The 24,156-nt window shown below is 39.0% G+C and overlaps 1 protein-coding gene across 2 annotated transcripts in view; it reads left to right on the top strand.

Moving 5' to 3' along the window:
- Positions 1–24,156, top strand: part of LOC126250778 (E3 ubiquitin-protein ligase TRIM37-like) — a 313,056-nt gene that overhangs the window by 76,491 nt on the left and 212,409 nt on the right. For both annotated transcript variants that reach the window (XM_049951588.1, XM_049951587.1), the window contains exons 5-6: positions 13,403–13,612; positions 23,473–23,652. In XM_049951588.1, the coding sequence (XP_049807545.1) occupies positions 13,403–13,612; positions 23,473–23,652 (390 nt within the window). The remainder of the gene's footprint in view (positions 1–13,402; positions 13,613–23,472; positions 23,653–24,156) is intronic.

Genomic DNA, 24,156 nt, shown 5'->3' with positions numbered 1-24,156 from the left:
GTCAATGAGGCTCTGAGCATTGACAGTGGCTTTAAAATCACCACACAATCGCAGACTCCCGTTTGGTTTAGAAACCACCACGATGGGCAATGCCCATTCGCTGGAGGTAACAGGAAGGAGAATCCCTGAAGCTGTTAACCTGTCTGTCTCAGCCTTGACAGGTGCACGCAACACCACCGGAATAGGGTGTGCCCGGAAAAACTTAGGGCGAGCTGTAGGTTTAAGAGTAATGTGGGCTTCAAAATCCTTGGCACGACCCAGACCAGCAGAGAACACGGACGAAAATTCAGAACACAATCCATCCAGCTGTTGATACGGAATATCCTCAGATATGAGGTGCACATCAACATCAATGGAGAACCCGAACAACTGGAAAGCATCATAACTGAACAGGTTTTCAGTGCCCGCATGATCCACCACAAAAAACGTGAGGGGCCTAACAACAGACTTGTAGGCAGTGGAAGCATCAAACTGGCCAATGATAGGAATTTTCTGTTTATTATAAGTTCTCAGATTTCGCGTAACTGGAGACAAGGGAGGGGAGCCCAACTCCAAATACGTGCGAGAATTAATGAGAGTTATTGCAGAGCCAGTGTCCACTTGCATGCGAATGTCTTTATCCAGAACACGAACAGTAACAAACAACTTATTTGTTTGAGAAAGCACACAGTTAACATCCATGTCCGATGCCTCGTCCTCGTCGACAGGAACTTTAGGGGACTGACACACTGAAGCAATGTGGCCTTTTTTCGTACAGGAATTACACGTGGCCCAACGTTTTGGACACGTGGCCCTTTCATGCTGTACGAAACAACGTGGACAAGAAGGAAGTGTGGAACGAACCTGCTTCTGTGGTTGCTGTTTTCGCTGCGAGCGTTGCGGCCCAACGCGACGTTGTTTACGCGAGTGAACCGCCGCCACATCTTCGTTCTCCTGTGAAACAGGCAAATTGTCCGTGTCGAAAGTTGACTGTACAGCGCCTACATCACACCACGCGTCTATTTGCGCGCCAGCAGCGTGAGACTCTTCAAAGGATTGAGCGATGCTTAGAACTTCCAACAACGACGGGTTTGGCAGTTGTAGGGCACGTTGCCGAACTTCTTTATCAGGAGCAAGCCGTAGAATAGCATCCCTAAACCACTGAATCAGCATAAGACTCATGATGAGTGTCCGTGACAAAATGACATTTCCTACTCAGACCGTGTAGTTCCGCCGCCCAAGCCCGGTAAGATTGATGGGGCTGTTTGCGACACCGGTAGAACGCCATGCGGGCGGCAACGACGTGGGTGTTTCTTCGGTAATAGTTAGACAATAAGTCACACATTTCTTGGAAGGACAGAGAGGCAGGTTCCCGCAGAGGGGCTAACTGAGATAGCAGCTGATAGATCCGTGGGGAAATCCAAGATAGAAATAACGACTTACACATAGGAGCGTCGACAATGCCGAAAGCCAAGAAGTGTTGCCGCAAACGCTTCTCATAATCCTCCCAGTCCTCAGCGGCCTCGTCATAAGGAGGGAATGGAGGCGGAGAAGAGGAAGACAGACGATGAGTAAGCGACGTCGACAACGCCTGAATAGCAGCCGTCAGCTGTGTTTGTTGTTCAATGAGCGCTTGCATAAGCTGTTCCATGTCTGCCCCGTCACGAACACACAAATCCACAATGCAATGAAAATATCCGACCTCGTCCCCAAAAAGTGTTATAACCTTTAATCACCAATAATTGTGTGGATATTCAAACACACTCACTTAGAAACAATAGCTGGTTACATGATAACAACTCAGTATCTCTTATTTGACTGCCGTGCTGTGACGTGCGGCCGGCGCCGTTCGTAGCTAGGTGGCGCTCCCACGCTCAGCCGAGTTGCGGAGCGCCTCTATCGCCGTTTGCGCGTACTGTCGTGGCGGCACTGTAAATGTCGTGGCAGTGTCACAACACTCTCTCTCTGTCTAAGCACCTGTTGCTACCTGATTATTTTTTTAATTCTAGTTTTCTATTTGCGCGCCAGCAGCGTGAGACTCTTCAAAGGATTGAGCGATGCTTAGAACTTCCAACAACGACGGGTTTGGCAGTTGTAGGGCACGTTGCCGAACTTCTTTATCAGGAGCAAGCCGTAGAATAGCATCCCTAAACCATTGAATCAGCATAAGACTCATGATGAGTGTCCGTGACAAAATGACATTTCCTACTCAGACCGTGTAGTTCCGCCGCCCAAGCCCGGTAAGATTGATGGGGCTGTTTGCGACACCGGTAGAACGCCATGCGGGCGGCAACGACGTGGGTGTTTCTTCGGTAATAGTTAGACAATAAGTCACACATTTCTTGGAAGGACAGAGAGGCAGGTTCCCGCAGAGGGGCTAACTGAGATAGCAGCTGATAGATCCGTGGGGAAATCCAAGATAGAAATAACGACTTACACATAGGAGCGTCGACAATGCCGAAAGCCAAGAAGTGTTGCCGCAAACGCTTCTCATAATCCTCCCAGTCCTCAGCGGCCTCGTCATAAGGAGGGAATGGAGGCGGAGAAGAGGAAGACAGACGATGAGTAAGCGACGTCGACAACGCCTGAATAGCAGCCGTCAGCTGTGTTTGTTGTTCAATGAGCGCTTGCATAAGCTGTTCCATGTCTGCCCCGTCACGAACACACAAATCCACAATGCAATGAAAATATCCGACCTCGTCCCCAAAAAGTGTTATAACCTTTAATCACCAATAATTGTGTGGATATTCAAACACACTCACTTAGAAACAATAGCTGGTTACATGATAACAACTCAGTATCTCTTATTTGACTACCGTGCTGTGACGTGCGGCCGGCGCCGTTCGTAGCTAGGTGGCGCTCCCGCGCTCAGCCGAGTTGCGGAGCGCCTCTATCGCCGTTTGCGCGTACTGTCGTGGCGGCACTGTAAATGTCGTGGCAGTGTCACAACACTCTCTCTCTGTCTAAGCACCTGCTGCTACCTGATTATTTTTTTAATTCTAGTTTTCTATTATTCTATCTCCTTGTGCCCCTTTCTCTGTTCGTCTCCTCTTCCTCCTCCTCTTCCTCCTGATAAGTTTAAGCATAGCAAATATTCACTTCTAACTTAGCCAGTGCTGGTTTATAGTCTGGATACAAAAGGATGACAGGATATATGTAATTACTTTTCTCACATTAGTCTTGTAAGCATGATTCCGTACCATCTGACGCAACATTAAATGTACATTTTTTGAGTGAAAGGCTTATTACGGTGTTACTAGTGCTGGCCTCATTATCTTCTAGTGTACATAATTTTTTACTTTGTATACAGGTTTTTATATTTTACTTCAGGAAAGGTTTTATTTATACATTACAGGTGTTCTGCATCATTACTGATATGTAAAATGCCGAATATGAGTTAGATTAAAGACAAAATGAGAGTCACACACTTTTACATCTGAAATCCTCCCCCCCTTGCAGGTTGGTGTCCTCCCTTGGGTGTGTGTGTGTGTGTGTGTGTGTGTGTTGTCCTTACCGTAAGTTAGTTTAAGTTAGATTAAGTAGTGTGCAAGCCTAGGGACTGCTGACCTCAGCAGTTTGGTTCTTTAGGAACTTACCACCACTTATTATTACATCTGAAATAATAGTGATTTGATTGGGTGTACCAAAGATGTACCAAAGAACAAGATATTACAGTAGAGGTATACTCCTACACCTGTGATGTACATTATTACAGAGATTCTAGTTCTTAGCCTAGATTGTGGCGGAGAGCTACACATTTATCTTAAAAAAATGGTGGAAATGTTGAATGAAATTTGTAAATAACGTTTGGTTTTCCTTTTTGATTAACTAAGTAGGCTAACTATATCAGTACTCATACTTTCTCTACCAGTAGGACATTATGAAAATAGGATGAAACTTCATAGATACATTTGGATTCTTAACTCTGAAGTTTTTTGTGAATTAAGTTATATATTTCTTCCAACACATCTGTAATTCTTTCTCAGCAAAATGTGGTAATTCATTTGTTCAGTGCTACTGTGTGTCCACATATTGTATATGTTACCAGCGAAATTTGATTTATTTAAGCTGTGTTGTCTGAGAGCATCCATACGTTCTCTGTATCTCATGTTAAAACTCCTACCAGTTTGGCCAGGAAAATATAAAATTTGGACCACACATGACAGTGTATTTTGTAAATAAATTTTTAAATTTAAGTTATGAATTGGTTATATTTTATTGCAATACTTGTGTAGAAACTAATCTGTACAATTTTAGCATGAAACAGCATTACAGTTTGATACACCACCTTACCAGTGTGTGGTATGCAGATATACAGTAAACTCCGATTTATCCGAAATGATCAGGACTGTTGCTGGTTCGGATAACGAAAATTTCAGATGAACTAAAGTCCTGTTTTCACAAGTGAAACACTCTGAATTGCATCAGTACCACAAAATATGATCGTAAAACGTGCGTAGGTTATGTAGAATGTTATTGATATGGTTGTGAACAAACGTGCATGTTTTTGACTGAAGAAAATGTGTTGACATGTTAAAAAGGTGCCAAAGTATAATTGAAAACTCAAAGTTTATAAATGCTGAATAACAAAGCTAATTTATTTTGCATTCTTACAGAAAAAATCCGCTGTATTTGGCAGCAGGAAATAACAGGAGTTTTAATTTTGTTACCTACTCTTTTGAATAAAAAAATAAACTACTGTACAAAATTATGAAACAAATCTAGAGATTACTCAAAGGAATAAAAAGTTTGTCTAGAGGAACTTCAAACTAATAAAAACAGAAAACTTTTAACTTATGGACATTGAAGTTTTAGGACGTGGCTTGAGAAACTTTTGTTGCAGCACTATATCTCCAACCTTGGAAACAAATGATTTCAGGATAAGTTGCCTCCTCCTGTCAGCTGATGTACTCCAGAACAGTTTGGATTGCTTTGTAACCAACTGTGTGAGGAATCTTTTTCTCTGCTTCATCATCAGACACACATTCTTCCGATGCTTTTTGATTGGTTGCAATTTGGACGACTTCTTCTGCAGTCAAATCAAAAAAGTTGTTTTCCATCGACTCTTCAACATCTTCGAAGTTCGCAGCTTCACAACCCAGGAGCTTCTCCAGTAAATTGACCAAAATTACGTCATTTTCGTTTTGTTGGCATTATCTCCTTCTCACCACTGATGAGTTGCTTTATGATCTAAGAGTTTTTTCCAAGACCTAATGAGAGAAATTTGAGGAATTAGATTCCAAGCTTCAGCAATCCAATGAGTGACACTGCATCTGTAATGTTTTTTCATTGCCTCAAGAACACTTTGGTCCATCGGTTGACATAAAGACATGACATTTGGTTGGAGAAACACAACTTTGATATCCCCATCTTGTAGATCATCTGGGTGAGGAGGAGTGTTGTCCACAAGAAATAGCGATTTTTGAGGAAGTCCATTTTCCTCCATGTATTTTTCTGCAGCTGGAACAAACTCTGCCTCTTTGAAGATGGCACCATTCATCCATTCCTTAGTCCGATTCGTGTACCACAATGGCAAAGATTTATCAGCTGGTCTGCCTCTAGATGCAGACAAGTTGAAACTTGTCAAGTGTCAGACTAGCTAGCCAAAAGTGTAGCTGCATGATGCGTTAAACAGCTCCAGTGTGCGCCGCGAAAATTTGTTCGGATGAAATGGATTTCTGATAAACGAGATTTGGAAAAATGGGAGTGTACTGTATTTCACAGTCTTGTGTTTTGTGAATATAGAGTTATTTTTGTTATTTTGTTTTTAGTTTTGCTGTGAAGCTTACTGGTGATGTCATATCTATAACCATTGTTGTGAGCCATCAGTTGAATTGTTGTAATTTAGTTTTTGTAGTTTATCTTCCACATCCAGTTGAATTATGTCCAATTATTGAGCATTGCCCTAGAAAATGCCGTATTTTATTACTGTGGATGACATGATGCGCTGTTCATTGTGAGATCAGTTGCAGATTTTTTTGTGCATTTGAAATTTGTTTTCCATTGTATTTGACAATCTTTAATCTGCAGTGAATTTTATATTTTGTTGCAACTTGTTAAGCTCTTTAGCAAAACAATGTGTTTCCCCTTCTGTTGCTTCAGATAAGTTATTCTCAACATATCATTTATAACAGTTAACATTTTCTGCTCAATTGTACTTCAGCATTGAAAAAAGATGTTTGTAAATGGTTTATGTAGATGTTGGGCAGCAAGCTAGCTAGGCAGCCCATTTATCACACACCTTCTTGCATGCAAAATTTGTTACTAAAGATTAAATAGTTTTGTGGTAGTACCAGTGTTAATATTTCTATAGATTCACAGATTTCTGCCAAACTAAGCTTTTTATATTTAAGCAGCATATTTTTAATTAATGTGATCTTCCATTTACCGGTAAACCTGTATATAAGTCCATTGCATTGAAAGATACGAATGCAGTTCTGTTCAGAATGGGAATGTCATTAGTGCTTTTGGCCAGGTCATAGCTGTTGTTTGCACAAAAATTATCTTTAAATGTATAATTGACAATTGGGTGTATCAAAAAGTTGGCTTTATAAATTTTGTGTTGTGATCACGTTTTTTGAGCATTTAGATTCTCAGTAGGAAAGGGAAGGGTAAACTGGCTGGGATGATAGCAAAATCTTTAAAAGGGGGGGAGGGGGGGGGTGCACACTGAAACTCATGGGAGTACTTCTTTTTTAGGCTAAGATCACTGTCCACTCATCCAACATTGATTGAAATTAAGCTTAATGAGAAGTTCAGACAGGCAGGTGCTACAGATGTTAAATTATCATAAGATTCTTGTAACAGTACAGTGAAATATAGTGTTTAGTATGTCCCAAGATTCTCATAAAAGCACAGTGAAACATAATATTAGTATATTGCATCAGAATAGCAGGGGATTAAAAAACAAAGTAGATGAGCTTCATGTTTGTGTAGAAGATTTAGAAGTTTAGAGGATGTAGAAACTGAGGGTGGAATAGATGTATTATGCCTGTCTGAACATCATATAGTCACAGGTATGGAAATGGTAAATCTAGGTGGATATAAGCTTACAGTAGAGAAACTATGGAGAAAAGAGGAGTTGCCATATATGTTAAAATCTTTCATAGTGTGAAAAATTTGGAAACTAAAAAATTTTGCATAGAGCAACATATACAGGGTGGACCATTGATCGTGACCGGGCCAAATATCTCATGAAATAAGTGCCAAACGAAAAAACTACAAAGAACGAAACTTGTCTAGCTTGAAGGGGGAAACCAGATGGTGCTATGGTGGGCCCGCTGCCATAGGTCAAACTGATATCAACTGCGTTTTTTAAAATAGGAACCCCCATATTTTATTACAATTTCATGTAGTAAGTAAAGAAATATGAATGTTTTAGTTGTACCACTTTTTTTGCTTTGTGATAGATGGCGCTGTAATAGTCACAAAAATATAAGTATTGTGATAGATGGCGCTGTAATAGTCACAAAAATATAAGTATGTGGTATCACGTAACATTCGGCCAGTGCAGACGGTATTTGCTTGGTGATACATTACCCATCTTAAAATAACCGTTTACCAATTGCAAAAAAGGTCGATATTGTGATGAAGTATGGCTATTGTGATCAAAATGCCCAACGGGCGTGTGCTATGTATGCTGCTCAGTATCCTGGACGACATCATCTAAGTGTCCGGACCGTTTGCCAGATAGTTACGTTATTTAAGGAAACAGGAAGTGTTCAACCACATGTGAAACGTCAACCACGACCTGCAACAAATGATGATGCCCGAGTAGGTGTTTTAGCTGCTGTCATGGCTAATCCGCACATCTGTAGCAGACAAACTGCGCGAGAATAGAGAATCTCAAAAACGTTGGTGTTGAGAATGCTACATCAACATTGATTGCACCCATACCATATTCCTATGCACCAGGAATTGCATGGTGATGACTTTGAACATCATGTACAGTTCTGCCACTGGGCACGAGAGAAATTACGGGACAGTGACAGATTTTTTGCACGCATTCTATTTAGCGACGAAGCGTCATTCACCAGCAGCGGTAATGTAAACCAGCATAATATGCACTATCGATGGCAATCTAAATGGTGAAATGTGTGCTGATTTCCTACGTAATGTTCCACCGATGTTACTACAAGATGTTTCGCTGCATGACAAAATGGCGATGTAGTTCCAACATGATGGATGTGTGGCGCACAACTTGCGTGCGGTTGAAGCGGTATTGGATAGCATATTTCATGACAGGAGGATTGATCGTCAAAGCACCATACCATGGCCCACATTTTCACCGGATCTGACATCCCCGGATTTCTTTCTGTGGGGAAAGTTGAAGGATATTTGCTATCATGATCCACCGACAACACCTGACAACATGCGTCAGCGCATTGTCAATGCATGTGCGAACATTACGGAAGGTGAACTACTCACTGTTGAGAGGTATGTCGTTACACGTATTGCCAAATGTATTGAGGTTGACGGACATAATTTTGACCATTTATTAGCATTTATTGCATTAATGTGGCATTTACAGGTAATCACGCTGTAACAGCATGCTTTCTCGGAAATGATAAGTTCACAAAGGTACATGTATCACATTGGAACAACCGAAATAAAATGTTCAAACATATGTACATTCTGTATTTTAATTTAAAAAACCTACCTGTTACCAACTATTCGTCTAAAATTGCGAGCCATATGTTTGTGACTATTACAGCGCCATCTATTACAAAGTGAATATTTCTTTACATACTACACAAATATGTAATAAAAAATGGGGGTTCCTATTTAAAAAAAAGACACAGTTGATATCCGTTTTACCTATGGCAGCGCCATATAGCGGGCCAACCATAGCGCCATCTGGTTTCCCCCTTCATGCTAGACAAGTTTGGTTCTTTGTAGTTTCTTCGTTTGACGCTTATTTCGTGAGATATTTGGCCCAGTCACGATCAATGGACCAGCCTGTAGAAGCATGTGTGTGTGAGCTTAAACTAAGTAATGGCACTTTTATAATTGTAGCTGTACAGGTTCGAATTGGGAAATTTTCGACTATTTTTGAAAAACTTGGATTCTTCCGATAGAAAGCTTGACCCTGAAGTAATATTTGGTTCTTTCAATTTTACATCAGTTATTGATTTTCCTGCTCGGGTGGTACAGGAAAGCAGCACACTGATAGGTGATGTTTTCCTAGACCAAGATAAATTTAATCAAATAAAACATTTCCTGTTAAGAATGGTCTATCTGATCATGATGCACAGCTAGTTACAGAATATGGTATAGCTCATACAGTAATGCAAAACTGGCCTCCAAATTAGTGCATTCAATTAATGATTTAACAATTGAAAATTTTAGGGAAAGCTTGCAACAGTTAGAATGGGGCAAGGTGTACAGGGAACTTGATGCTAATTTAAAATGTATCCTGTTTCATGATATGTTTGTGAGTATATTTGAAAACCGTTTCCCTAAGAAAACAGTGAAACATAATTGTAAGAAACCATGTAAAAAGCCATGGCTTACTGAAGGGATAAAAATATCTTGTAAACAGAAAAGGGAAATGTATTCTTATAGCATGGAAGAGTAATGATCCTGAAACAGTGAATTGTTTTAAAAACTACTGCTCTGTATTAAGAATAGTTATTAAAAAGTCCAGAAGTATGGGCATTATGTCTGAGATTAGCACATCTGATAATAAAATTAAAACAATTTGGAATATTGTTAAAGGGGAAATGGGGCAACAGAGAGCACAGGAAGGCTGTATTTCCACCAAACTCAGTGAAAAGTTTAACAAGAAGTCAGAAATTGAAAACATTTTCAATAATAATTTTGAAGTGTTATAGAGAAAATAGGATCCAGCTACTTATTAGAAAATACAAGGCAATATATGGAACAGGCAATACTTATGCAGTTTGACAAAATTGACATTCAACCCACCTCTCCTATTGAAGTAGGAAAATAATAAATTCACTCAAAAGCAAAAGCTCACAAGAGAATACTCAAAGTTTGTTCCCAACAAATAAGCAGGATTTGCAGCCACATATGTAGTAGCTCACTGAAACAGGGCATTTTTCAGATAGACTGAAATACGCTATTGTTAAACCATTGCATAAAAAAGGGGATAGGTCTGATGCCAACAACTATTGCCCAATCTCACTTCTGACAGCCTCATCCAAAATTCTTGAAAAAGTAATGTATTCAAGAGGAGCATCATGTATTTATAAAAATGAAATACTAACAAAATGTCAGTTCGGTTTTCAGAAAGCCTTTCCAACAGAAAATGCTATATATGGCTTTCACTGATCAAATATTACATGCATTGAATAACCGAACATCATCCATTGGTATATTTTGTGATCTCTCAAAGGCTTTTGATTGCGTGAATCATGATGTTCTTCTAGATAAGCGTAAGTATTATGGTATGAGTGGGACAGTGCACAAATGGTTTAATTCATATTTAACTGGAAGAATGCAGAAGGTTGAAATTAATAGTACAGATGGTCTGCTAAAATCAGCAGAGTCCTCTAACTGGGGAGGTATCAAGAATGGTTCTCACAGGGTTCAGCCTTGGGACCCTTATTGTTCTTAATATATACATTGATGACTTGCCTCTTTATATTCATGAAGATGCAAAGCTAGTTCTTTTTGCTGATGATACAAATATAGTAATCACACCCAACAAACAAGAATCAGCTGAGGAAATTGCAAATAATGTCTTTCAGAAAATTAAGTGGTTCTCTGCAAATGGACTCTCACTTGATTTTGAGAAAAATGCAGTTTATACAATTCTGTACAATAAATGGCATAACACCATTGATAAATATAGACTATGAGCAGAAGTCTGTTGCTAAGGCAGAATATTCAAAATTTCTGGGTGTGTGCAGTGATGAGAAATTGAATTGGGAGAAAGTTCAGCTACTTACACTTTTAGGGTTATTGCAAATTTTTGTGATAAACATATCAGTAAATTAGCCTACTATGCCTGTTGTCACTCACTGTTTTCATATGGCATCACGTTTTGGGACAGTTAGTCATTAAGACAGGAAGTATTCATTGCACAAAAATGTGTAATAGAATAATAGCTGGAGCCCACCCTAGATCACCTTGCAGACATTTATTTAAGGAATTTGGGATATTCACAGTACCTTCGCAATACATATATTCACATATGGAATTTGTCATTAATAACCCATCCCGGCTCAAAAGTAACAGTGATTAAATCTGACTTTGGCACAGAAAGGGATGAATTATGCTTCCACAAAAATCTTTGGTCATTTGCCAAATAGTATTAAAAGTCTGGCAAATAGCCAACCAACATTTAAAAGCAAATTAAAAGAATTTCTGAATGACAACTCCTTCTACTCAATAGATGAATTTTTAGATATGAAGTAGTAACTGGGGGAAAAAAAATTGTGTAAAGGAAACTTACGTTAAAGTGACACGTTCCATATCATTATGAAATATTGTATTCATGATCTGTGGAACAAGGTTTAAGGTATGTATGTAGTATGTATGTATTTGTATTTACTTGAGGAAAAAAGGAAGTTACGTTCTGGAATCTCTTTTCTAAGTTTCACCTGTTATTTTTGAATCAGAATTAATTTCTGTGATATTGTTAGTTTGGAAGACAATAAAGAACTGGTGTTTTATTTAGTGTCTTCATTACTACACAGCTTCCTTTACTTTATCATTATTGCTTGATTTGGCTGAAGTTTTGCCTTAACACTGTTTCTGTTTTCATGTTTCTGAACGATTTTCATTCATTTTATTATGTAGTGCAGAATTCCCCATTATTTACTTTAGCTACATCACATGTAATTTCAGTTCTAATATTTACAACTTTAATATTTGCATGCTTTAGGTTGTGTTATGTTTTAGGCCCTTGTTTAACAAATTTAATTCAATATCACTAGAATTAATGTTTATGGAAGTTATAATTGTATAAGAGAAACATTGCTTAGTGGATGATGGTTTCTCTGTTTTCCCCACTTGTAATTAGAGTTGTTAATTTTTGTGTATGCCTCTGCAATATGTCATGTTCTGCGTAACAAAAGCACGAATTTCATCCAAGATACACATGAAATGCACACAGCTTAGGACGTTACTTACATTATTTCAAATGAAACATGAAAATTTGTCTGAGAATCTCTTTCCACTTGTACTGAGCTCTTATTTCACACAGTAATCAGTAGGCATGCTTTTTACATTTGTTGTGTGGCTGTAATGTTGTTCTTAATGTTCACTTTGATGTATTATGCAATCACTTTTTTGCTATTCATTTGTTGTTAAATACAGTTACTAGGATTGCTGTTGTCAATAGAATTTTGAACTTTTATGTTATGCACAGTTTATTTACCTGGTGGGTTAACGGTGTCATTATTTTATCCGTTTTGTTTTCCGAAGTTCACAGTTGTTTTTATTTTTTTAAGTGTCACTGAGGGGAAAAACTTCAGTCAGTAACACTTTTTGAATGATTTATTTATTTCACAAAGTTTTGGGCCTGGGCCATTCATCAGACAGCAAAAAGGATTTCTCGTATAAATGTCACACTATTAAACTTCCTGGCAGATTAAAACTGTGTGCCGGACCAATACTTGAACTCAGGACCTTTGCCTTTCATGGGCAAGTGCTCTAACCATCTGAGCTACCCAAACACAACTCGGGTCCCGTCCTCACAGCTGCATTTCTGCTAGTACCTCGTCTCCTACCATCCAAACTTCACAGAAGCTCTCCTGCGAACCTGTCACATTATTGTTCCATAATATAACATACTATTTATGATTTTCTTGTTTACAAAAGCTTTTACATTATATACAAAGTCTTTACATTTTTGTACTTAGGGAAAAGTTTTTATTTATACATTGCAGCATAAGGGTCAGTGTGTGACATGTTGAACATGAGCTAGATTAAAGACAGATTGGTAGGCACGTGTGTTTAGATCTAATGTCATATCAGTTGATGATTTGAGCTGAAGGAATTCCTTAGAGGGCAGTGCTATTTGTTCAGGGTATTTTACTCCATTCAGAGAGCAGCGAAGGGCAGAAAATGGCAACTGTGTTCGTTATTTGTTTAGGGAAATTGTCCACTTAAAAAATCCTGCAGAATTAATTGTTTCATGCATTATGAAACAGGTTTTCCTTTAGAGTTAATTAATACACAGTTATCTCGTGCAGTGTAAACTGACTTTCCTTCAGAATACGTAATCATAATGCTATGGGATTATGGAAGTGATGTAACTAAAGCTAAGTTTGCTTTTGTATCACTGTATTCTTTGTTTACAGTGATGTGTACAAAGGCTATTTACTTAAAAAACTTCAGGATTCTGTCCTAGGGAGCTTAGATCTAAAGATAAAGTTAGAAATAGTAAGCTTCTTTGTGGTGAGTACTGTTCAGTAATCTTTTATTTCTCTAATATAGTTGCTTGAAATTGCAGTGAAATTGTTCCGGGGTATGATAGCAGCACCTTTGTCATGCGACAATTCACCCAACTGCAACACAAGGCAGATCCTGTGTATTCATCCCCTCTCCATGTCAATGGATTGTGTTGGAGATTAAAAGTGTATCCAGATGGAAATGGTGTTGTTCGTGGGAATTACCTGTCAGTCTTTCTTGAACTCAGTGCTGGGCTGCCCGAGACATCAAAGTGAGTGATCTGTGATTTCATTGTTATTGTAATAATTCTTCAAAGTACTTATTAATTTGTAATTTTCAAGTTAGTTATTTACATGAACAGTAAAACTGTTTGAAGAAATGAGTAAATATCAATGTTGTCTTAAGAAAAAATCTAATTGAGACATGCAAATTTTATGGGCCCATCCACAGGACAGAAAAAGACAGGCTCACAAGGCAATATTCAAGATAGCAAAGACTAGCAAAAAGAAGACAAAATGGATCACGGAAGCAGAAGACATCAATGATTTGGAAATAATACAAGATAATGTAGGCTATAGAGAACAGTTCAGAAACAACATAAAAAAATACACTTGAACAAAAACAGACAAAAATAGAACAGAATATAAATGGACAGAAGAAAATGAGAGAACAGATCAAATGTATTAAGAAAATTTGGGAAAAATGGAGCAGAAAGAAAAAATAATAATTTCTAAAGTATGTGGCATTAAACATACTAAAATGCCTTAGCAAGAAGTCATGATCACTGGCATACTAATTGATTCCTGTACCATCCAAATACCTTTTGTAGGTATCTCACAAGGCTTGAAGCCATCCCCTGTAGTGTTTATTCATGCTTATCATTCCTTGACATTATTACATTCCTTTTTATTGTCCCTTGCAACATCACATCCCAAATGAAACCCTGCTCCATCCAGTGGCGGATACATATGGGGGGCGCCCCCACCCCCCTCCTGCAGGGCCGCCAGCATTGCCACCCTCGCTGCCCCTGCCAGTCAGCCCACATGCTATTCGTTTGTTTCTTTTGTCAGTTGACTAGACTGAATTGAGTTATCAAGTAGTTGTATTTTGCCATGTAGCATGCGCGTCCGCGTCATCGTATTTTATACGTTTCTGTCTAGCACATAGATAGCTAACACATACACAGCCATTCTAGTGATCTCGGTACGTTATTCTGTCTGGTATTTGTTTGAGAAAAGTTGCAAATGTTCTACTGTTTTCTTGTACAGAAAACCTTTGAAACGTAGCGTTATAAATATGGGCTATTGCCGGATAGGAAGCTAGTTTACATTGAGAAACAGAAGTTTTAGGACTGAAGAATGAATAAGTAAAAAGTCCTAGTTGTAGCAAGTGCAAGTGTGAAGATTAATCAAGAGTGAGAGTGATCAGTTGAATGTGAAATATTAATACGAGGGTTGAATGAAAAGTAATGCCTCCACCTTCATAACTCTTCAACAGTTGGCAGCATTGGTATACGGCAGGTACTGGCTTGTTCTGTAGCCTCTTCTCTTAGGCAGTTTATGGTGCTTGTGTTGATATGAGTACTGTGCGTCGTTGGGCGAGTTAGTTCAAAGATGTTGAGGCGGGAACATTTGACCTGTGTGACAGTGTTTGCCGTCCTGTGACAGAAACCACCGAGTTACACAAGCAAAATGTTGACAGATCGATTCAGGACAATTGTTGTATCACTCAGAGAGAAATTGTAAGCACAATCGGCATTTCACAAGAACATGTGGGTCACATTATTGCTTTGCTTGGCTATCAGAAGATCTGTGCATGGTTACCCTGGATGCTGACTCCTGAAATGAAAGCGCACAGACTGGAAATTTGCCAGGAACTCCTCTCGCGTTATGAGAATGAAGGTGATGCATTTCTCCATTCAATTGTGACAAGAGACGAAACGTGGGTTGACCATTATGACCCGCAGACCAAACATGGAATATTGACACAAAGGCTCACCCAGAAAAAGAAATTACAGATGCAGCCCTCAGCTGGAAAAATCATGGCCACAGTGTTCTGGGACACAGATGGTGTTATCAAAGTTGATTTCCTTGATCGTGGAACAACAATAAATTCAGAGTGTTACATCAGAACGCTGCAAACTCTGAAACGACGGCTAACAAGGGTCCGAAAGGAAAAAGGAAATGTTTTCCTGTAGCATGACAATGCCAAACCACACACTTCATGTGCCACCACAGCAGAACTTCAAAGACTGAATCTCACCAACGTACAGCATCCTCCATACAGTCCACATTTAGTACCGACTAACTTCCATCTGTTCCAGATAATGAAAGACGATCTGTGGGGACATCATTATGCTTCTGATGAAGACATTGAGAGAACTGAGAGATTGTGGTTGTGGAAACAGTGTGTCGACTTCTTCCGTGATGGCTTCAGAAAACTTATTCATCGTTGGCATAAATGTATTGAATTGGCTGGTGATTATGTGGAAAAGTGAATATTGGTAATTAAAGATCACATTCTAAGGATTATGTGCACATTTGATGTATTAAAATATTCTCATCCAAACCCAATTAACAAAGGTGGAGGCATTACCTTTCACTTAACCCTCGTAATTCATAGTAATTTTTCAGTAAAAAATATTGTTAAGAGACTCGTAACAATACCTTTACTAATAACATAACAATAGTTTCCCATACCTAACCCATAATAAGAGTTACGGATGGGAAACTAGGGATGCTTATGTCTCTGGTAATAGTGACTTTCGAGAAGATTCCTAAAAAACGCGTTCTCGACAATGGAGGAGGATAGATTAAAACTGTGTGCCCGACCGAGACTCGAACTCGGGACCTTTGCCTTTCGCGGGCAAGTACTCTACCAACTGAGCTACCGAAGCACGACTCACGCCAGGTACTCACAGCTTTACTTCCGCCAGTACCTCGTCTCCTACCTTCCAAACTTTACAGAAGCTCTCCTGCGAACCTTGCAGAACTAGCACTCCTGAAAGAAAGGATATTGCGGAGACATGGCTTAGCCACAGCCTGGGGGATGTTTCCAGAATGAGATTTTCACTCTGCAGCGGAGTGTGCGCTGATATGAAACTTCCTGGCAGATTAAAACTGTGTGCCCGACCGAGACTCGAACTCGGGACCTTTGCCTTTCGCCGGCAAGTGTTCCCCATGTTTGAAACTTACGAGCTGGCACAAACATATGGGTACACTCTCATTAGGGTGCCACCAACTCAACAGTTACAGAGCTAATATGGGCCTAAGTTAAAATGTTATGTTGCCAGGAATAATAATAATAAATTTACCCTATCTGCAGTCTAAGAACTCCAAACAGAAACTGTTAGGAACATCATCTCTGAAGATGGAAAGAAGACTGACAAATGTATGTAGAGCATCAGTGGAGGACATGATTATTTCATTAAGTAACAATAGTGACAGTTCCAGCGATACCTCAAGCACCTCTCATAGTGCCGAGAGTGGCCTCAGTGGAGTTCTCCCTTACCACAATGGAAGTGAAGTCTAGGTGGATGCAGCTGTATGTTTGAAGTATGCAATTTACAGTGGTAATTAGCTACATAACAAAATTATGTTTTTGTCAAACAGTGGAAAATCCTAGACGGAATGTAACAATATCATGAAAAGGAAAGTTGCTACTCACCATATAACTGAGATGCTGAGTCACTGATAGGCACAACAAAATGCAAACACAGCTCATACATGCATGACTGTGGTCCTCTGGCTATTTTTGACACGCACACACACACACACACACACACACACACACACACACACACACACACAATTAGCCACGGGTGAAGGAAAAGGACTGGAGAGGTCTAGGAAAAGGGGTAGATTTTGGGAAAGTCATCCAGAACTGTGGGCCAGGGGAGACTTAACGTACGGGATGGGAAGGAAAGACTGATTGTTGGGGACTGCATTGGATGAGATTTGAAAACCGGAGAACTTAAAGGCGGAAGACAGGGTAATATGCAAGGCAGACATTACTACTAAAACATAGTGCATGAGTTCATAAGAGTGAGATGCTTAAAGGGCATTGTACAAAACAGAGGTGGGAGGTGGTGGTGAAAAATAGACTGGTAAGACAATGAAAGATAGAGGAAACTAAAATGGAGTGATGAAAGGAGTAGTTACTGTGAACATATGCTGAGACAGAATTAATTAATGTAGATTAAGGCCAAGTGGGTGGCAAGAACCTAGAACATGTTGTAGTGCTAGTTCCCACATGCAGAGTTCTGAGAAACTGGTGTCTGGGGGAAGAATCCAGATGGTGCCTGTGGTGAAACAGGCAATGAGGTCATGATTGTCAGGTTGTAGAGCATGCTCTGCCACAGGATTTTGCGTGTTGCCATTATACACACTCTGCCTATGCCCATTCATCCTAATTGACAATTTGGTGACAGTCATGCCGACGTAAAAGGCAGAACAGTGTTTACATAACAGCTGGTATATGAAGCGTCATTTCACAGGTGGCTGTCTCTTTGATAGTATACGTTTTGCCAGTTACAGGACTGGGATAGGTAGTGGTAGGAGGGTGCATAGGGCAGGTCTTACAGTGGGGATGGTCACAGAGGTAGGAGCCATAGGGTAGGGAGATAGGTGTAGAAGGAGTGTAGGGTCTGAAAAGAATATTGTGGAGATTGGGAGGCTGATGTAAAGTTTTTCTAGGTGTGGTGGGCAAATTTTCAGATAGAATGGATCTCATTTCTGGGCACGATTATAGGAAGTCATGGCCCTTGAAGTCGTGGCCCCTTAGAAGTAGCTGGTTAATACATTCCTGGTCAGGATAATACTAAGTCACAAATGGTGTGCTCCAAAGTCTTTTGAACTAGGCTGGTGGGGTATTTATGTGCAGTGAAGGCTGAGGTGAGAATGGTGGTGTATAGGTGCAAGGAGTCTGCATCAGAACAAATACGTTTGTCTCGAATGTAAAGGCTGTAAGGGTGGGAACGTTCAACATGAAAAGGATGGCAACTGTTAAAATGTAAGTACTGGTCTTTGTTGATAGGATTAAGTGGATGGAAATGTGTAGCAGGCCTTCAGTGATGACAAGATAAACATCAAGGAAAGTGGCATAGGATTTGGAATAGGGCCATGTGTAATTTAGTTGGGATAATGTATTCATAGATTCCAGGAATCAGGAATTTTAGCAGGTCATCTTCACCATGAGTCCATATGGTATAGATGTCATCAGTGGCCGGCCGCGGTGGTCTCGCGGTTCTAGGCGCTCAGTCCGGAACCGCGCGACTGCTACGGTCGCAGGTTCGAATCCTGCCTCAGGCATGGGTGTGTGTGATGTCCTCAGGTTAGTTAGGTTTAAGTAGTTCTAAGTTCTAGGGGACTGATGACCACAGATGTTAAGTCCCATAGTGCTCAGAGCCATTTGAACCATTTTTTTTTGTCATCAGTGTATCTAAACCATACCAGGGGCTGAAGAATTATGGATCCCAGGAAAATCCCCTCCAAGCGACCTATGAAAAGGTGCAGCTCTTGCAGTTGATGAAATTTCCACATTTGTAAAATGAGTAGTTTTTAGCATGACTGAGTTGAATGAAATGTAAGATTATGCAAAAAAGAATTTTGAATGTACTATAGTTACTGTGGCATCTGCCATCGTAATTTATGACATTCCTGCCAGTATAGGTTTCTCTCTCTGTTTTATTTTCAGTTGTTTCTACTGCCAAATTTTCATTGTGTCTACTCACACCCTATTGAAGACCTTTCTGAGATGTTTTGTTTAGTTTGGCATAATCTGTAATGTTTGTACAAGTATTATCATTTGGTTGAAACTATCAACTTATTAATGATAGCTGCCTTTCTCTGTTTATAGGCCTTCAACATCTTTTGTTGGTTTGATTATAAGTTATTAAATTAAATTGTTAAGTAATTGCTCGGTTCATCCTTATCTGCATTATCTTCATTTTTTGAATTCGGTGAACTTGTTGCTTGAATTAATCTGTTGAACCTCCTTGTTCTGAAATTACCATAATTTGTTTCTGGCTTCATACCTTTAATTATATATTTTGTGTGTATGATTGCTTCAGATTTTAAAATCATTTTGGAGCACTATATCCTACTAAATTTCTAATTAATTTGACAGAGTATAGTTTTATTTCATTATCTGGACTTTGTCACTGAAAGGCAAACAGATATTTTAAATGTAAACAAATTAAATTTTGCCTTCCTGTGGGACACCAACTTATCGAAGGTACCTTCAGTGCTGGGTGCGAAGGTTTTTCATGCTCTGACGAAGTCAAGGGCTGGGCCGGCAGTAGCATTGCTATTGGCAGGGTCACCAAAGCCAGAGTGGTTTTGACAGAGGAACCAGACAAATTGTATCCCACAACGTAGGGTAGGGAAAGTTCAAAAGGCATATGAAAGCCAGCTTTCTTAGAGGAATAAACCCTAAAAATCCACATTCTGCAGGGTGGAATTTAGGCATGGGCCCAATAACCCAGCACTGTAGAAATGTCATATTACCGAACCACAATAAGAGTGTCTGATAATGTCTGGGACATACAGAACACGAATTCAGCAAGGAAAGAGGACAGATGATTTGGCAGTAGTTACTTAGAACCTACAAACGATGTTGAAACCTGGAAGAATGAAAGAAATAACTGGAGAGATTGTATTGTGGCATTACAGGAAGTGAGATAACCAGGGCAAGTGTGGATAGAAATGCCTCATTATTCTCTGCTGTACTGGGGACCAGAAAAAAGAATAGGGCAAACTAAAATATTTATAACAACAAAAGGGATTAGGAAAAGTCTTTCAGGAAACGGAAAGTAAAAGGAAAATTCAGAACTAAAACAATAACAGCATATGAACCAATAGAGGAAAAAGAAGAAGAAGAAGAAGAAGAAAGAATAAAAGAACAGTTTTATGAAGGCCTTGAAAGTATCTGTAGTAAAGCACAAAACTACTACCTATTGCTTGTTGTGGGAGATTTTAATGCACAGATCAGACAAAATGAATGTGGAAGAGTATCAGGGAGATACACATTACATGAAAAAAGTAATGAGAATGGTGATATATTAGTCAATTTGGTGCTAGAAATCGTTTACTTATGAAGAATATGTGTTTTCCACACAAAAGAATACGTCTTGGAACATGCAAATCAGGTGTATGTAGCATAGTTAACCAAATAGATCATGTGTTAGTAGAAGCATGGTATGCCACGTCAGTCACAGAGGCACAGTGCTGCAGGGATCCAAACTGTGATTCAGACCACTTCACTGTAAATGCCATAGTGAGAGAGAAGTTAGCAGTAATACATTAAATCGGAATGGCAAACAGCAGATTCGAATATAGCAAAACTGAATGATCTCAAAATTGTTAAAGCTTACCAAATAAAAATTAAATGTCCTGATGGCCAGCGAAGAAACAATGGAAAATCAAGGCAGATGGAATGGGACCGAGAAAGTAATGAAAGAGGCAGCAGAAGAAAGAAAAGAAATTAATAGTTTGATGATGAATGTAGACTATCAATCGACTATAAAAATGCAAGAAGACTTAGAATACTGCAGAAAGAGACAGGAAGAACTGTGGAGGTATATGAAGTATGCTCATAGGATATGTAACAAAAAGGAATGACTGAAAGCAAAATTTCAAGTGAGAGAAGAACTAAAAGAACAGAATGAGATAGGAAAATTCTATCATGCAATAAGGAAGATGAGAAAAAAAAATTCAACCCATCCAAAATGCGTGTAAAAATATAAATGTATCTAAAAATAAAGATACTGTTACTTACCAAACGAAAGCGTTGGTATGTTGATAGGAGACAATAAAAAACACACAAACAAACACACAAATTTCAAGCTTTCGCAGCCCAAGGTTACTTTGTCAGAAAAGAGGGAAGGAGAGGGAAAGACGAAAGGATGTGGGTTTTAAGGGAGAGGGTAAGGAGTCATTCCAATCCCGTGAGCGGAAATACTTACCTTAGGGGGGGAAAAGGGACAGGTATACACTCGCTAGCGCGCGCGCGCACACACCCACACACACACACACACACACACACACACACACACACACACACACATCCATCTGCACATATATAGACACAAGCAGACGTTGTAAAAGCATGTCTGCTTGTGTCTATAGATGTGTGTGTGTGTGTGTGTGTGTGTGTGTGTGTGTGTGTGTGTGTGTGTGGGCGCGCGCGCTCGCGTGCGAATGTATACCTGTCCCTTTTTCCCCTCAAGGTAAGTCTTTCCGCTCCCGGGATTGGAATGACTCCGTACCCTCTCCCTTAAAACCCACATCCTTTCGTCTTTCCCTCTCCTTCCCTCTTTCCTGACGAAGCAACCTGTCGTTGCGAACGCTTGAAATTTGTGTGTGAGTTTGTGTGTTTTTTATTGTCTCCTATCAACATACCAACACTTTCGTTTGGTAAGTAACAGCATTTTTATTTTTAGATATATTTTTCCCACGTGGAATGTTGCCTCTATTATATTCATATTAAAAATATAAATGGTGAGATAATCAGAGATGAACAAAAAATATTGTGGAGATTGGCAGAATACTTCGAAGATACGCTCAGTACCAACTCAGACCAGGTATCAAGAGTGTCACAAGGACAGAAGGAGAATATAGAGGCAAGAGAAGATAAAAGGGAAGAAGCAAAAAGACCAACATTGGTGGAGACTGAGTCAGTGATCAATAAAGTGAAAAATAATCGTGCACCTAGTGAAGATGGAATAGTCTCGGAACTTATAAAATTTGGTGGTAATGTAAGGCTTGGTTTATAAATAATATATGGGAAAAGAAAGCATGCCTGAACTCTAATAATATGTCCTATATATAAGAAAGGAAAAAAAAACTTAGCTTGGAAAATTAGAGAGGCATAACGTCATTGAATACAGTGTACAAACTATTTTGCAGGGTGCTAAATGAAAGGATAAAGAAGTGCCCTGAAAATATCCTAGGAGAATAGCAATGTGGGTTTCAGCCATATAGAGGCACTTCTGACCAGTTATTCAGTAGATAAATAATAGAGAATAGGAGGAGGTGGAGGAGGAGGAGGAAGTGGAAGATAGGGAAGCATGAAAGGTATGATGTTGTTGCGGATAACAACCAGGTTCATTTAATTGTGGTATGTTATATGTTCAAATCTGTGAGGGAAATAACAAATGTTGTAACAAGTTTTGAACAATCATCTACACTGGAGAAATCTTACTCCACATCTTCATGGCTCTGCATCAGCTGTTCCACAGCTGCAGCCAGCATCATGTCAAAAAACGAGAACAGCTGATGCAGTTTTTTTAAAGACTTAAAATACACTTTTTCTTGAAAAGAAAATTGTCAAACGATAAGGTCATTGAAACCACCTACAATATTTGTTATTGTTGTCTGATATGGACTGCATTATAAGTAGAAATGTAATAACTTACACAGTTGCCTTCTAATAAGAACCTAAATTGGATTTCACATGTTACAGATCTTAAGTGTTAAAGTTTTCTAACTTTTTTGTTGCGGATAATAGCAGACTTAATTTCTCTGCTTTCATTCACTAATTTATTGTTGCTTCATATTCTTTGGTAACTCTTCTTAGAGGAACAAAGTTTTTGTTGCACACAAGTGTATAAGAACAACAATATATGGTGTCCACTGAAGAACATTTTGAAGACAGTTCGTTATTAGTTAGGCACAACAACAACAACCACATTACAGCACATTTACAACTTGTATGAAGCTTCTTTTCAATTATGATGAATGTCACACTAACTTGTTAGGACCAAGGCAGAGGTGGAGTATATAGGAATGAAAACAGTTGAAAACTGTCAAGAATGTTCAAGCCTAAGTTTTATAACCTCTGACTGTGGTTTTTACAACATGAGATAAGAGAAGAGTGCAGGGAGTGTGTTACATGCAATACTAATGAGCTGTTGTATGGCCCAAAGATTTTGTTGAAAAGGAAATCAAAATATATGAAATGCTATCTGGAGTAATACGGTGTAATGGATAGATAAAATCTACTTGTCAAGCAATAGTATAATGTGGAGTAATAGGTGTTTATACAAATTAAGTTATGAACCTGAGTGCTATTGTGTAACAAAAGTTTGATTAAGAACGTTATGTTTAAACATGTTTTATTTTTCTAATACAGATATGAATATAGAGTTGAAATGATTCATCAAGGCTCAGTTGATGCTAGCAAGAATATTGTCCGTGAATTTGCATCAGATTTTGAGATTGGAGAATGTTGGGGCTACAACCGATTCTTCCGTCTTGATCTACTTGCCAGTGAGGGTTATTTAAATACAGAGAATGATACTCTAATTCTAAGGTGAGTGTATATTTTATTTTCCAGCCTTATTTTTTAAAACATATTTGTGCCTAATGGACTTATCCTGTAGAATGCATGGTACACTGGAAAATTTTTTTTTCATAGGTTTGTGAAGTTTGGAGCCAGGTCCTGGAATCAGTCTGATATAATGTGTGTACCATTGTCCTCAATACTTTTAGGTCCCTTTCAAACTAGTGTCTGACTGACTTGCTCTTCCTTTAAACCATCCTCAAACTAACCTTCTCTACTCTCCAAGAAAGTAACTAATAGTTCCAAAAAATTTACCTTATCAGTTGTAAACAGCATTTAACAGAGTGAATGTATGTGTTATGCATGTTCAGTCTGTATAGACCTTGTGCTTTGTTTGTGGTCTTAGAAAGGGTCATTTCCATGCTTATTAACTCACGAACACTTATTTTGAATGAGAAGTTCAACAACATTATTGAGAACTTGCAATGTTGTTGTAGAAAATCACCATTGGTTGGTGCAAGTTAATGATTTCCA

This window comes from Schistocerca nitens, chromosome 1 (assembly GCF_023898315.1).
Source record: "Schistocerca nitens isolate TAMUIC-IGC-003100 chromosome 1, iqSchNite1.1, whole genome shotgun sequence".
In the NCBI taxonomy this organism is placed as follows: domain Eukaryota; kingdom Metazoa; phylum Arthropoda; class Insecta; order Orthoptera; family Acrididae; genus Schistocerca; species Schistocerca nitens.
This window is presented reverse-complemented; position numbering and strand designations above follow the sequence as displayed.